The 17,102-nt window shown below is 36.8% G+C and overlaps 1 protein-coding gene across 1 annotated transcript in view; it reads left to right on the forward strand.

Moving 5' to 3' along the window:
* The window catches only part of VIK (VH1-interacting kinase), a 154,868-nt gene that overhangs the window by 28,735 nt on the left and 109,031 nt on the right, over positions 1 to 17,102 (forward strand). The window contains exons 3-4 of the mRNA XM_089996820.1: positions 5,022 to 5,138; positions 5,616 to 5,710. Of these exons, the coding sequence (XP_089852946.1) occupies positions 5,022 to 5,138; positions 5,616 to 5,710 (212 nt within the window). The remainder of the gene's footprint in view (positions 1 to 5,021; positions 5,139 to 5,615; positions 5,711 to 17,102) is intronic.

The raw sequence follows: 17,102 nt of genomic DNA on the forward strand, positions 1-17,102 counted from the left end.
CCATCCCATTCGTCCATCGCATCCACAGCTATTCATCGCCTAAAAATGTTTTATATAAGGGGTCAAGCTACATCTAGTTTGGTAGGTACAATAATATCACGTAGTTGTAAGGGACTAAGACATGAAAGATGAACGAGCAACACATCATGCATTCAATCATATCATCATGGTATACATTAGTCATGCATTCAATCATATGATCATGGTATATGGTCATGCATTCAGTCATATGATCATGTATTCAGTCATGGTATTTAATCATGCATTCAATCATGGTATATATTAATCATGCATTCATCAATCTTCAGGGTAATACAAACACATGCCATAAAGCTTACCATTCCAAACCACGATATCACATATGGTTTACCAGAGATAATATGATATCAGTCAATGCCATTATTCAAAATATACAAATGATGGTTTGCATTAACAGGGCATGTTTTCCATTTGTATGAATATAAGATCTTTGTTTCAATATTATCCTCCTTGCGGGTATTCACACGATGAAATCGTCAAGTCAGACAGACCATACGGGGGTTTATTATGCCATGTATTTTAATACCCCGTATGACTTGCTGAAACAGATCTAAAGGAGATGATATAGTGACCGAGAGAGAACTTTCCAAAGGCTGAAATAACGAGGATGATCTTAAATTTACTGCAAAACTTGTGGGATCTACCCTTAACTCTGAAGACTGGGGACGTCGAGTCATTGCCACTCGAAAAGCATAGTAATTAACAACAATGTCCATCAGAGCTTGTACCACCTACCACCTCTCCAGATTAGAACCAAAATATGAATGAATTATTGGGTTCTCTTTATTAAGGGGTTTTAACATATTGCATATGCCTCATATCATTAGGCATCATCTACCCATTCTGGGTAAGTTTTCATTTTTTTTTGTATTAACGTAACCCATTCAATATGCTCTCGTGCCTTTAAACCGATTGAGCATCTTGCCTGTGAAGGCAATCCTAAAAATTAAGTGTGCATGTGTTTTTCATAACTTGGTACATTTTTGCACCTCGTGGGTTGTCATAAAACCCCAACTCATTCAAGAGTTATAAAGTATACATGCCTGTCTCACATGTCTTACATTACGAAAGTAATAATAGTTCACATGTCACTTATATAGTTTTAATCCTTAAGGCACCATATTGGTTTCATTAAACAACATGCTTCATTATGATCAATCAAGTACTTGCATGCATGCATTTCATGTCTGATAGCACTACAAAATATCATGCCAACGTCATGCTTCGTATGAATACAAACATATTTTCATATCGTGACAGCATATAAGATTCATGCTTCACATCAAGATTACAATTCTCATAGCATGATAATAATTCATGTTATATGCTTTCGGGGCATTTCACATAGTATAAAACATTTCCTAACATGCATTAGCATAATGACTTAGCTACATGTAACATGTTTCCACATGCATTAACCACAAGGACGACGTTTATCCAGATTCCATGGCACGGAAATGCCTTTGCATAAGTGCTCCATTGTACTTGCAAGAATCGGATTTCCAAGTGCACATAGCACATCCACTTACCAAGTATCCATATACTCATTGGACCTGTACATGAAATATCGCGTATTTTCATACTTAGTTAAATTTGAGATTTTCGAAAATTTGGCCAAATATAGAAGAAAAATCGTTCGATTCTCTATTTTAGACCGATGCTTTTGAGCTTGGGCTTGACCTATGTCTCATTTTCAAGGCCTAAATGAGCCAATCGAAACATGAGATTTTTTTTTTTATTTTTTACCTTTAAATTCAAGCAAAATTTGGGTTATTTTTGGATGAATTTTAGAAGCAAAATTTGAGTTATATAGAGTTATATGCGTCTCGAAATTCTGAGCGTAACAATATTTTATTTTCCTCGATTCAGGCTACGGTTGGCCCGAAAATCACATTTTTTAAAAAATTGAGCAGTTTGTCGGTTCGTATTCGGATTTGGATCGGACCGGATCTGATGGATTTGATCCAAATTAATATGGATTTGGACTCTATCCAAGACCCATATTAATCTGGATTTGATCCAGCTCAAGACCCATTTGGATTTTTGAGACGGATTTGGATCTTGAATCCGGATCCAAATCCAAATCCATGCCCAACGATTTTTTCCAACTTTAAATTCATTAAAAACCTTTAAATTGGGGTTTATTAATGTTAAGAAGCCTCCTAAGTAAATTTGGTAATTTTTGGAAGCTTCTAAAAATTTATTTAATATTTAACATTAAATAAATAAATAAATAATTAATTTAATGTAATTTTGAAAAATTATTTTGAGGTTTGTTTAGGACTCTTAATAGAGCCCTTAAACACCCCTAGAAGGATCTAAGAAGGTTTGAGAATCAAGGAGTTCCAAATAAAATAAAACTTTGAAAAAAAAGTCAAACTTGAAGAGTTTCAATTTTTTCGGAAAAGCAAAGGGAGGAGGAGTTCATAGAAACTGAGAACTCTCTCTCTCCAGCCTTCTAGATGGGCTGGAGAGGGGGGGGGGGTCACCCCCCCTTGAGGCATATAAAGAGTCAAAAAAAAGAAAGAGAAAGAGAAGGAAAAAGCGAGGAAGAAAGAGAAAAAGAGAGGAAGAGGAAGAGGAAGAGGAAGAGGAAGAGGAAGAGGAAGAGGTTCCTTCTTCGATCATCCATCGTTTTCCACCATTGTTTTTGTTTCTTTTTTGATCTACGGTAAAGGTACGAGTTTCTCTCTTGTTTCAAATGAGAAAAAGAACATGAATTCGATTTCCATGCAATGTTTTTGAGAAAATCCATGGTAAAAGAGTAAATCTAGATGTTTACTCTAAAACAGATGGATGAGGAGTTATAAATCCTCTTTCATGGATGTATTTTTTATTTTATACATCTAGCGAAAGAAATTTTATGTGCATGTTTATACTTATACCAAAACAAAATTTTATTTTGTAGTAAATATAGTTTATCATGTCCTTGCTCATGATAGATTTGGTTTTTTCATGAATATCCTATTGAAGGACCATTGGATGTTTGTTGTTTTGTTCTTGCACGCATGTCATATTGAGAAGTTTTGATTATGCATGTGTTCTTGTTGGAGCATAAGAGTATATATAAATGCACGAAGTATATCTACTTAAGAAATCAAAGCGGTAGGTTCATGCATGCTGAATAAGGCATGTTTAAAATTTTCAGCATTTTAAATACGTTCATAGGCTTGTGCTGGCCTGTTTGTAACATGCCCGATTTGTGCCGCAGGGCCCAGTCGAGTGGGTCGGCTGGGCAGCCGGCTAATATAGCGAGCTGCAGGGCAGGTCTGGTCAGCAGGCCATCCGAGTACAGCTCGGCCGGCCTGGCGTGACCAGACCTGTGCGTGATCTGCCAGGCCGCAGACCCAGCTGATTTCATTCAGCTGGCCTGGCCTGGCATGCTTTTAGAGCCCAGCCGGGCGGCTCGACTGGGCAACCTTGAAAAAAAAATAAAACAACACTTTCACTGATGCCGCGGGGCAGTCGGCTTGGCTAGGACTGAGTGCAGTCGACTGTTGCACTTCAAAAAAAAAGTTTTCAGCAGATATTCAATTTTTTTTTATATTTTTATATTGGGCCTTAGCCGACCCAGTCGGCTGAGGGCTTGGGGTCTGACCCAGCCGACTGAGTCGGCTGGGTGGGTTTGGCTGCGTGCATCTAGAAATTTCGGACATACAACACAGAACTATTCTTTGTAGCCATTAGAACTATTCGTTGATGCCCTTACGTACAAATGCCAAAACCATTACAGATATATCATCCAACCATAATTATTCGATAAACTCTAAGCAAATATATTCTAATGCGTACAAACAACCCTATGCAGTTAATTTCTAATGCATGCATCTATAAATTTCCTCATATTTTATACATCATCCTACAATTCACGTACAAACAACCCAATGTAGTTAAGGTATTTATACGCATGCCTTAATTGTATATACACAATCACAATACAATGGCATTCATATGTATGCCCCAACTGCACACATATGAATCACAATATAAAACATTCTTATCTATGCCTCAATTGCACATGTACGAATCATAATGCAAAAACATTCAACACAGAACTATTCTTTGTAGCCATTAGAACTATTCGTTGATGCCCTTACGTACAAATGCCAAAACCAAAGAAAATCCAATAAAGTTTTGTGATTCATAGTATGACTAGCCGTTGGACTATTTTTTGTAGCCATTAGAACTATTCGTTGATGCCCTTACGTAAAACACAAAACTATTCTTTGTAGCCATTAGAACTATTTGTTGATGCCCTTACGTACAAATGCCATTGTATTGTGATTCATAGTATGACTAGCCGTTGGACTAGCCCAACAGCTAGTTGGGCTAGTCCCAATGGCTACAAAGAATAATTCTTACTAGATCCCGATAAGGGTGAGGTTTTATGGCCATGTTCAACTCTTTTAACACCAAGTATGAAAAGAAAGAAAATTGGGTTTAATACCTTTAGAGTACACTGTGTCTAAGACTCAAAAATGTCGGACATACAGCACAGAACATCCATTTTTTGGACACCTGTATGTTAAAAATAAAGTGTCTATGCCATGTTTAGGATTGTCTGCATCCAGAAGTGTTGGACATTGACACCTTGGCATTCTAGAAGTGTCAAGGTAACATAATTTATTTGTTATAACCCTTCTGATAATGAGAAGTGTGGTATCAAGCCTTTAAGAATTTTCACTCCTCTCTCCTCTTTCTCATCTCATCTTCACATTTTCTGCTTCATGTTCTCACTAATTTTTACCTTTTTTCAGTGGTGTCTTTACCAAACTAACCACAATGTAGTCTATTGTTGGTTAAGAGCTTTCACCTTCAATCTATTTTTGAGAGTTGTATCTTTGTTCTGATTTTTCTTATAGAAAAACTGGATTAAATGCTTAAGATTTTCTTTTTTCTATGCCGATTTGTATACTTGAGTAACTCTTGTTGTATTCTTAGCTATGCTTAATATACTTACATGTAAATGTTTGTTTTTGAAGGGACAAAATGGCAGCCATTTTGAACCAAAGCCTGTACCACCCCCTCTCCCCAACAAGTGCGATTGGGAAATTGATCCTGCTGAGTTGGATTTTACTGCATCAGCTATTATTGGAAAGGTTTTGATTATTTCTACCAAGTATAATTCTGTTTCAGAACATATGTTCTATATTAATTTTTTCCCTTTTGGTCTGAGTATGACCCTGATTTTGTGGGAGCATTATCCCACCAAGAACTTTCATGTGAGATATGAAGTCAGATTCTGAGGAGAATGAACAGAGTTTCACTGGATAATGTAATAGGTGCATGATAATATGCAATAGGATCTTGTAACACAAATTTGCTAGAATATGCAGTCTTTTATATGATTTATTCAGTTGGTTAATGAACTGCCTGGCATACTTATTGTAGTGATTTATCCAATCTTTACCATTTCCCTAAAGCAAATTTATATTGAAAGCTTCTCCAATTTCATAGATTGCTTGATGATCGGTGTTGATGCTGCTGCCATGTGGTTGCTCAAATGTAATAGGTAGCTGCTTGGCATTTGGATATGTTCACTGTTTGACACTTTGCTAAACACGGTTGTGCTTTAGGGATCTTTTGGTGAGATATTGAAGGCTTGTTGGCGTGGAACACCAGTGGCAGTCAAGCGCATCCTCCCATCTCTTTCAGATGACAGATTGGTAATGTAAGTTTTTTATAGTTCCTTTTGTAACTTCTGTGAAGTTTCCTTTTCTTATTTCTACTGATTTCCTGGTTTGGCAATAGAAACTAGTGTGATGAGAAAAAGACATTCAAGAGTTACACTAAATTCAGGCTATCTTGTGTTATAATATTTGTGATGATTGGTGCTTTTATACACCAAGCCATGAATGGGAGAAGTTGGTTACATAGGCCTTAACAAAACATTGCATGCTTTGCATTCTCTGGGAAGCTATATATATATACACATACATATCAGAGCTACCGAAAGCTTCTTAGATAGGTGGGAAGCTCGCTTCCCGAAAACTCGCTTTGGAAGCCCGATACTCTTAGCTTCCGAAACTTGATGATAATCTCGATTCTCCCACGCTTCTCCTATACTTTACACATGCTTCATCTATTCTTCTTGTATGTTCTCTCACTCTACTTTTCATGTTTTTTATGTGTTTCCTCTCACGCTTCTCACTCACTTGCATGTGTTTTCTCTAAATTGCAGTCATCATTTTTTAGATTTTGTTAAAAATTTAATTTTTATACTAAAAAATCATGAAATCTAAGAATAGTCACTTTTATTTTAGTTTTTATTTGTGTTCCATTTCAATTCCCATTCAATTCTTATATTGTTTTTTTTATTCATTGCTTCCTGCTTCTTATACATTTTAAAATGCATCGCTTCTCGCTTCTGCTTTCCGTATCGTTTCCTACTTCCGCTTCCTAGTCTGGCAGTCTTGATATATATATATATATATAATGGCCTAATTATGCTGAAGTTGCAGGTGTAGACTCTGAATTCCCAGTAATAATAATATCATCCACATATATAAGAATCAACATACGTACCTGACGATCACGAAAGATAAACAATGAATCATCGAGGTGGGAACGAATGAAACCGTATCGCTGAACTTCAAGGGAAAAACTGTCAAACCAAGAACGAGAAGCCTGCTTTAACCCATAGATGGCTCTTTGTAGTTTGCAAACATGTGTGCTGGGGCTGTATTCTGCATAACTAGAGGGTTGTTCCATATACACCTCTTCTTTCAGGCTACCATGCAAGAATGCATTTTTGACATGAAGCTGACTAAGAGTCCATCCATATTGAACCGACAAAGACAAAATTAATCGAATAGTTCCCATCTTGACCACAAGACTAAAAGTCTCATCGTAATCTTGCCTATATTCTTGAGTGAAACCTTTTGCCACCAACCTTGCCTTGTAACACTCAATGGATCTATCAGGTTTATACTTTATTTTATAGACCCATTTAGACCCTACAACATTTTTATCTGATGGTCTAGGAACAATCTACTAAGTTCCACACTCATGTAAGGCTTTCATTTCCTCATTCATGGCTTCAACCCATTTGAGTGACTAGGTTCATCCTGTTTTTTAGTCTGGGAGATGAACAACTGTAAGTCTGTAGAGAAGTTGTTATAACTAACCCATCTTTCAATAGGATGACGAATCCTCTCAGGTCTTCTAGGTTGCACGTCGGTTCGCTGAGCATTGTCTTTATTTCGTCGTACATAGACCGCTCCGTGGAACTTGGTAACATCTGAAACGGTAGGCATAGTGCCCTGGGTATTTGGTGATTCTTCTCTTTGTGAACACACATCAGTTTTATTCTGTTCAGCCGATATGGAATGACATGAGGAAGCATCGTGTGTGGCCATTTGATCGAATACCTTAGCAGCAAGCCACAACTGATAACCTTCATCATCCGCGCTGTATTCTTCTACCCTTCTCGGGCTCTCAGTATGAGTCTCATCAAACACAACATTCCGTGAGACTCTGATTCGACTAGTAGTGGGATCATAGCAACGATAACCTCTGTGCTGATCAGCATAACCAACGAACTTACACTTGCTTGCCTTGTTATGAAACTTGTCACGTTGGGAACTGTCAATATGAACATAACATACACAACCAAACACTCGCAATTCATTATAATCAGGGTGATTCCCAAAGAGTCTAAAATAAGGAGATTGATTCACAAGCAATTTCATTGGCAGTCGATTTATGACGTACACGGCAAAATGAAAAGTTTTCGTCCACAAACTTAAAGGGACATAAGTACCATGTATCATGCTCAATGCACTTTCTACGATATACCAGTGTTTTCTTTCTGCCACACCATTTTGTTGCGGTGCGTGTGGACACGATATTCAACGACTTATTTCATTATCCTGGAGAAATTCAGTAAATTCCTTTAATAGATACTCTCCCCCACCATCACATTGGAAATGTTGTATTTGAGATGAGAATTGATTACAAACTAAGGCACAAAATGCACGAAAGTGCTTGAACACTTCATATTTGTGTTTCATAAAGTAGATCCAAGTATATCTGGAATAACTATCAATAAAAGTAACATAATAGCGGCTGTCCGACAAAGAAGATTGTGAGGGAAGGTCCCCAAACATTAGAATAGACAATTTCAAAAGGCGCAGAAGCTCTTTGATTTATTGAGTGAATAGGAAGAACATGACTCTTACATAAATGGCAACTGGAACAAAGAGAAATATCAGACTCAATACTCAAACTAGACTGTGGAACACGTCCACTAGATACAAGTCTTTCAATAAATGAACGATTACAATGACCCAAACGACGATGCCAAATGTCTAGCTTATTATACTGAGACAGACTAAAACAATATTTGAATGACACTGCTGAACTGGATGTGAGTTTATTGGAGCAGTACGAGTAGAAGAAGACTCCTTGATGACATACATATTTCCCTGTCGTTCTCCTTTAACGAGCGTCTTCTTCGTGAGAAGATCCTTGACACATACAAAAGGAGTAAATTTGACAGAAGAATTAGTATCATCAACAAGTTTAGAAACAAAAACAATATTTTTAACAATACCGGGTGAGTGATAAACATTAGATAAAAGAAAAGAAGAATTGTTATGGAAGAGAAATGTTATGAGAGATAGAATGAAGAGCACCATCTCCAGTTTTAATACTAAATTTACCACGATAAGGGATGGGTTGTGAAATCTTACCAACATCACCCATCATATGTGCAACAACCCCAGAGTCAATGTACCAAGTTTCCTGCTCAGTCTGCTTGAAACTTAACTCGGAAAGAGCAGAAATCAAGAGATTCTTCACATTCTCCTTTTCATCTCTTGTTTGTCCTCTTGTGGAAGGCCCAGTACCATTAAATCTGCCTTTGTTTTGCGGATTATGCCACCAATTTGCCTTAATGTGCCCCCTTTTATTACACTGAAAGCACGTTGGTATACGTCTAGAAGATTGATTCCCTTGGAGTAAGTTGGGTGACACGTTAGGCGTGGGAAGTAATCCACAACCTCCTTGATTACTTCTTGCCTGTCCCCGTTCACCTCGAAAGCCTCCACGTCCTTGTCCTGCCACTATGCCGGTGATGAGAACCTCATGATTGCTATTTTGAGTCAACTCCTCACCTCTAATAGTAACTTCATACCGCATTAGTTTTGCCCACATATCATCAAAGTTAGGCAATGAAGGAAGACATAGAAGAGAAGTGACCAACATGTGATAGTCAGATCCAAGACCATTCAACGCTTGTTGAACTTTCTCTTTGTCAGAAATTACACAACCCACCATCGCTAATTGATCTGTGATGCTCTTGACTTTGTTCATGTATTCTGTAACCGATAAATTCTCTTTCTTCAAGAGCTAAAACTCTCTCTTTAAATGAAGAATTCTAGCCTCTGAAATATGTGAATAGGTCTGCGCTAGTATCTGCCACATTTCTCTAGCTGAACATTTATCTGGAATGACCACTAATACCTCTTGAGAAAGTGAAGTAATGTAAGCCACAACCGCCTGATCTTTTCTTTTCCATATTGTAAACTCCGGATTGCGAACTAGTTTGTTAGAAACTTTCCCTTTATCATCTCGCTCTTCCTGCAGGATAAACTCAGATGGTGCATGAATCGTTCCATCGAGGTGGCCAGAGAGGTCCAAACTACGAATAAAAGACAAAATTTACCTTTTTCAGGTCAAGTAATTGAAATTATTCAATTTCTCAAATATGAGTTGGCCAAGAAAACTTGATGGAAGTGATGGGGAATCCATGAGTAAAAGAGACGAGTTGACGAAGAATAATAATAAGAAAACACGAGTTGAATGAAGAGGAAGGTAAGAAAATTTGTTCAACAATTCAATGACCCAGCAACACAGACTTGTCCGACCCTTTTTTTTTTGCGCGGACAGTCTTGATATAGTCCTTCAGAAATGCTTTGCAGAAATCGTGATCTGGAATGATTGCAAATCTGGTCTAAAAAAAATAAACTCGTGCTTTAAGTTATATGCTTTGACTAGAGGAAATCGTGATTCAACGATATATGCAAGAAAAGAACAATTTCTAATTTCAACTAAAAAATCAGATGTAAAATGAGAGGAGAAGGGAAAAGAAACTGATCTGATATGATCAGATTCAGTTTTGACGTTAGAAGATTGAAAAACTCGATTTGACGCAATCAAATTAAATTCAAGACGATAAGATCTGATCTGAATGATCAGATCTGACGTTAGGGAAGAGATTGGGTGGCGATCGGAATTCAAAAGAATCAAATCTGATCTGATATGATCAGATTTGATTTGCCACTTCTGGAAGAAAGGGAAAAATCAGGCTAACGTGACCTGAATCAATATAGAGAGAAAAAATTTTGTTTAGGGAAAAGAAAGGAGGGTGACAAATCTGATCAGGCACGATCAGATTTAGATTGGCGTTGAGAGAAAAAAGAATAACTAAAAGGAAAATGTCCCAATATGATCAAATCGATTTTTTTTTAGAAATGAAAAGGATGAAATCTGATTTAGAATAAGAGAAGGAGGAGAAACTTGACCTGGTCGTTAGACTTCGACCCGCTCTGATACCATGAAAGAAATCACGCACCTGTGTATGTCATATTCCTCTTTGTCAGTGCTGAAGGGGAAGAATGGAGAAGGCTGCAGCAGGTAGCACGATTCTCAAATGAATAGCATCATGCCCTATCCCTTGATTGCAAATATATAATACAGAGATTGGATTGGGTTTGTGATTCTTCAATCCAGACCCGATATTCCAGGGATAATCTATCATGTGAAGATACAAGGATACCGGTCCAGATCTGGGCCCGTATATACATACAGTCTTAATACACATGCACATGAAAGCCACTATGCACTAATATTTTGATCAGGCACAATGTATCAAACCAAGCATGAGAAAATTTTCATTTTTAATACGCATCAGTCAACTCAATTTGAATAGTAAATTCTGGAAATTTATATGACAACATGAATTTCTATTCTAGATTCAATTAAGCACATAGAATGAATACCAGCTGAACAACAACATGAAAAATCTGGACCTAATCTATGCATAAACTGAGTCTACACTGCAATAGGTCATGAAAGTCTTTCACAAAGGTACTACTGTTTTGGCATAACCAATTTCTTGTTGTTTTTTTTAAATACCTGCCCTGCCGAGCCCACTCGGCTGGGCCCGAGTGGCTCGGCAGGCCTGGCAGACCAGGCCTGTCAGCCGTGGCCAGGTCTGGTCAGGCCTGGCCAGCCGACCAGACCAGCTCCCCCCCTCGATAAAGAATTTTCTTTTTTTTTTTATATTGAATGATACCCTGGGGTTAGGCAGACCCCCATCTGTCATTAATTGCATCTCTAGTTTTGAACTTGCATCGTCTCACCCTAAAGAGACTTGCACTGACATCACTTACCAACTCCGGCAATCCGCTGCACATGTAGTGCCAGACACTGGCTGCACTCAGGTGGTGTGCAGCTGGTGTGATCCCTTTTTCATCACAACAACACAGGTCTGCTGTGAGCAACAGGGATTCACCGAAACCTATGAAAGTGCAGGTAGCCGGCTGGGTGTTGACAGGCCCAACCGGTCAGCCTCAAGTATGTATCTTTATTTTTTTTATTTTTTATTTTTATAATAGCTTTTGAAAGACAAGCTGGGGCTGCGATGAACCCCCATTAAGACAACAGTACAGTGATGTTCAGGTCAGTAGCGCCCAGCAGGAATACCCTACACTGGCTGTGCGTCAAATGCACAACAGCGCACAGTCCGTGTAGGGTCGACAGGCCCTGGCAGGGTCGGTCAAGCTGACCAGACATGACTGGTCAGTCAAGAACGAAATTGCAAAGCTGTCGGGCTTGCAGCCCGCTGCAACCGTGTTCTCAAATAACAATATTTTTTTAATAGTTTAACCTGAAAATTACACGACATGCTATTCTAACCGGATCAATAGTCAAAACCAAATTTCTATTCTAACATGACCATAAGAATATAAAAATACATATATATATATATATATATATATATAACATGTATATATCTATATACCTATATGTATACACACATTTATTTTTGGCAAGATATATATAAAATAAAAAATACCTCCATAAATGAGGATCCATAAATCCTCATTCATGTATTTTAGAGTAAACATCTAAATTTACTCTTTTTCCATGGATTTCCACAAAAATATTGCATGGAAACCCATCTATATTCAATTTCTCACTTGAATCAAGAGAGGAAACCCGTACCTTATACAAAGATCGAAAAGAAACAAGGAAATAATGATGGAAATGGCAGATGATTGGAGAAGAAGCTCCCTTCTTCTTCTTTATCTTCCTCTCTTTCTCCCTTTTTTCTTTTCTTTCTCTTTCCTCCCCCCTTTTTTTATCTATATATAGAGTGCTAGGTGAGGGACCCCCCCCCCCCCCACAACCCCTTCTAGATGGGCTGGAGAAGAGATTGCAGCCCCACCTTGAACTCTCTTCTCTTTTCAGAGTTCCAAAAAATTTGAAATTCCAAAATGTTGACTTTTCAAAGTTTTTATTTCAAATGGACTTAAGTCTCTCAAACCTTCTTAGATCCTTCTAGGTGTGTTTAAGGGCTCTAGTAAGACTCCTAAACAAATGTCAAATTAAAATTTTGAAATTAATTAATTACTTAATTAATTAATACTAAATAATAAATAATTTTTCAGAAGCTTCCAAAAATTACCAAATTAACTTGGGAGGCTTCTTAACATTAATTAACTCCAATTTAAAGGTTTCTAATGAATTTAAAGTTGAAAAAATCGTTGGGCAAATCCAAGATCTAAATCCATCTCAAAAAATCCAAGTGGGTCTTGAGCTGGATTAATACCAAATTAATATGGGTCTTGGATAGAGTCCTGATCCATATTAATTTGGATCAAATCCATCATCCAATCTGAATCCGCATCCAAACCGACAAACTGCTTCTTTTTCGAAAAATGCGATTTTCGGGGCAATCGTTGCCTGAATCCAGGAAAATAAAATATTATTACGCTCAGGAAAACAAAATATCGCTTCTGAAATTCTTTCGAAAACAACCTGAATTTTGCTCGAATTTAAAGGTAAAAAATAAAACTTTTTCTCATGTTTTAAGTGGCTCGTTTAGGCCTTGACAATGAGACCTAGGCCAAGCCCAGACTCCAAAGCATCGGCCTAAAATCGAGATTTTACGGATTTTTCTTCTATACTTCGCCAAATTTTCAAAAATCTCAAATTTAACTAAGTGTGAAAATACGCGATATTACATTGTGACTATTCATTTCTTTTTGACCTTTTCAATGAGCATGAAAGATATTATAACATTCATGATATGCACGAGAGTGACAACGAGGACACTCATGATGCACATGGAAATGTGAATGAGGGTTTTGATAATATAAACCTATCTCATAATAAAATTCAAAGCTATACTCGACGTACTGAAGACCATCCACCATGTGCTTTAGAGCGATATTATCAAAATCATGATATAGATTCATCTAGTATTATAAAATTCATGAGAATTTCAAAGGCTTCTAGTAGATTCGTATCCTATATCCTGTGACTCTTTTAAACCTAAATATAGAGCTTGTCTAATGACTATCGAGTCATGTGTAGAACTATCATCTTACCATGATGCTAAAAACCATCAAGAATGAATTAAAGTAATGAATGATGAATTAGAAGCTTTAGAAAAGGCAAAAACTTGGAAAATTCAAGCATTACCTGAAGGAAGGAAAACTATAGGATGTAGATGGGTCTATTAGATAAAAATTAAAAGTGATGGGACATTAAAAAGATATAAAGGTAGGTTGGTAGTCAAAGACTATAGTCTAGAATACATAATAGACTATAATGAGATATTTGCTCCAGTCGCTCGAATGACCACTGTTAGAACCCTTATTTCTATAGCATAAATTAAAAAATGGCCAATCTTTCAAATTGATGTAAAAAATGCATTTTTGAATGGTAATCTCAATAAGAAAGTTTACATGGATCCCCCACCAGGTTTAAGTTTAGCACATGAAAAAAAAATTGGTTACGAAAAACATTATATGGTCTAAAGCAAACCCCCAAGGCTTGATATGATCGATTCAATAGTGTGATGATACAACTTCACTTTAAATCTTGTTATACTGACACTGCATTATTCGTTAAGTCTTCTAATGCAGGAATGATAAATTATTTCTCTACGTTGATGATTTGATTATCACAGGAGATGATAAGCAAGGAGTTAGTTATATCAAAGATGTACTCGAAGTTAACTTTGATAGGATAGATCTTGGTTTCTTTGGTATTTTCTTAGAATAAAAGTGGTTTACTCAGCTCATGGTTATTTGTTATCGCAAACTAAGTATGCAGCAAAGATCATCGAACGGTCAAGACTCTTAGATGAAAAATGAGTTGATACTCAAGAGGTCATCAATGCAAAGATGTAGAAAGATGATAGAGAACCTCTGAAAGATCCAACTCTATATATACACATGATTGGATCTTTGTCTTATCTCTCTATTACTCGTCCTGATATTCATGCTATTCATTTTGTTAGTCAATTTCAACATGCTCCCACTAGAGTACATATGAGTGTTGTAATGAGAATTGTTAGATATATTAGAAATTCTATTAATTATGAGTTATTTCTTTCATCCTCTTCCTCGTTAGAAGTTATTGCATATTCTGATTTTGACTGGGGAGAGGATATGAATGATAGACGCTCAACCACTGGTTCCTGTGGTTTTGTAGGAGATTCTCTAATTTCATGGAGATGCAAGAAGCAACAGACGATATCCATCTCTTCCACTGAAACAGAGTATCGTGCCATGGCGACAACTACGTTTGAGTTAATATGGTTGATACAATTATTAGAAGATTTGAGAGTTCACATTGTAGAAACCTCGAGATTATGTTGTGACAACAAGAGCGCAGTATACATTGCAAGCAATCATACATTCCATGAAAGGACCAAACACATTGAAATGGATTGCCACTACGTTTGTGAAGAATTTCTGAAGAAGATTATCATGTTGCCTTATGTTCCATGTGAGTATCAACTGACGGATTTCTTCACTAAAGCGCTCTCATCACCTAGATTTCACTTCCTATTTGTTAAACTCTCGGTTGTTAGGTCGTGAGTTTGAGGGGGGTGTTAAGATAAGCTTGTAATATATATATATATATATATATATATATATATATATATATATATATATATATATATATATATATATATATATATAAACCGAAATACCCCATCAGGGGTATTTTGGTCTTTTTACCCAACCCATTAGGGGCTGACTGTATAATTAATATTTCTGTTTTTTTTTGTATTTTTCTTTTAGTAACTTTGATTGGGACAACTCCAACTAGCTGTTGGAGCTGCTCCTTGTGACCGTTAATAAGCCCAACAACTAGTTGGGCTGCTCCCTATCCCTCTTGCTTGTTATAAATACGACTTCAAGCCCTTGTAAATATTAATGCTTTCAAAGCATTTTGTGGAATACAAAGTCATTTATTTTTGACCCTTGTGTGGGTGGTTGGATCAATCAATTAATGTTTTTATTGGTTGATTGATTTATTGGAAGTCCATAAAAGACACTTGTTTTGTCTTTGTTATTATTTCATTACATGTAAGGTAAAAACCAAGGTTACTGAAAGTGCCATAGGGCATGGGGAAGCATGTTCAGAAGCGTGAAACGTGCTGGAAAGTGCCAAAAAAAATTGGAAAGCGTGCTTTCCAATTTAGGAGAAGCGCGCTTACCATTTAGGGGATGCTCACTTCTTCTTTTTTCTTTTTTTTTGTGTTTTCATTTTTATTTTTCTTTCTTTTTTCTCTTTTTTTGCTCCCCCCTCGCTTCCTAGGTCGCTTCCAAGACAATTTTGGGTTCGCTTCTAAGTTGTCTCGCGCTTCCCGCTTCCTAAAATTTTAGAAGTGCCTCTCTTCCCGCTTCCTCTTTTCAAATCGCTTCCCGCTTCCACTTCCCAAATCGCTTCCCGCTCCCGCTTCCCCGACTGACAACTTTGGTAAAACCAAGAGTATGAGACTCTTGAACGATACAAAGCTAGATTGGTTGCCAAGAGATATTTGAAAAAGTATGAAATAGATTATGAAGAAACATTTGCCCAGTTTCTAGGATGACCACTGTTAGAACCTTAGTAGCAGTAGCCTCCTTGAGAAGATGGCCAATATATCAGATGGATGTTAAGAATGCATTTTTTAATAAGAATTTAGTTGAAAAAGTTTATATGGAAGCACCACTTGGTATAACTATTTCTAAAGGAAGACTCTTCGTTTGGATAAAGCCCTTTATGGTCTTAAACAAGCATCAAAGGTATGATATGACATGTTTAGTCAAGTTATGCTTGATTTTAGGTTTCAATCTTGTCTGACTCACACAACTTTGTTTATTAAGATTTCTGATGCATGTATTATTCTTCTTCTCTTCTATGTGGACGACATGATTATCACCAGAGGGGACAAACAGAGAGTTGAACACATTAAGAAAATTCTTGAAACACATTTTGAAATGACTGATTTGGGTTTTTTAAATATTTTCTTGGTATTGAAGTTTCTTATTCTTCTAGGGGTTATATGTAGACTCAATCTAAATTTTCTCTAGATACTATTGTCAGGTCTGAAATCTCAGATGATAAGAAGGTGACACTCCCAAAGTTGTCAATACTAAAATAAGAATTAATGATGAAGAACCACTTGAGAATCCAACACCGTACAGGCAGCTTATCATGGCACTTTTTTATCTTTCAATTACAAGACCTAATATAGCGCATGCAATTCACACAGCTAGCCAGTTTTAGCATGCTCCCACCTATGTTCATAAGGGACTGGTTTTGAGTATTATTAGATATATTAAAACTTCTATTTATCAAAGTTTTTTCTTATCTGCTTTTTTATCTTTAGATTTAACAAATTATACTGATGCTGACTGGGGAGGTGGTCCTAATAAGCGAACATTCAACCACAAGTTTTTATGTTTTCTTAGGTGACTCGTTGATTTCATGGCGATATAAGTAGTAGAAGGTCTCTCTGTGTAACGCTCCAAAATTTCCAACTTAAAAAC

This window comes from Nuphar pumila, chromosome 2 (assembly GCF_984573655.1).
Source record: "Nuphar pumila chromosome 2, dmNupPumi1.hap1.1, whole genome shotgun sequence".
Lineage (NCBI taxonomy): Eukaryota > Viridiplantae > Streptophyta > Magnoliopsida > Nymphaeales > Nymphaeaceae > Nuphar > Nuphar pumila.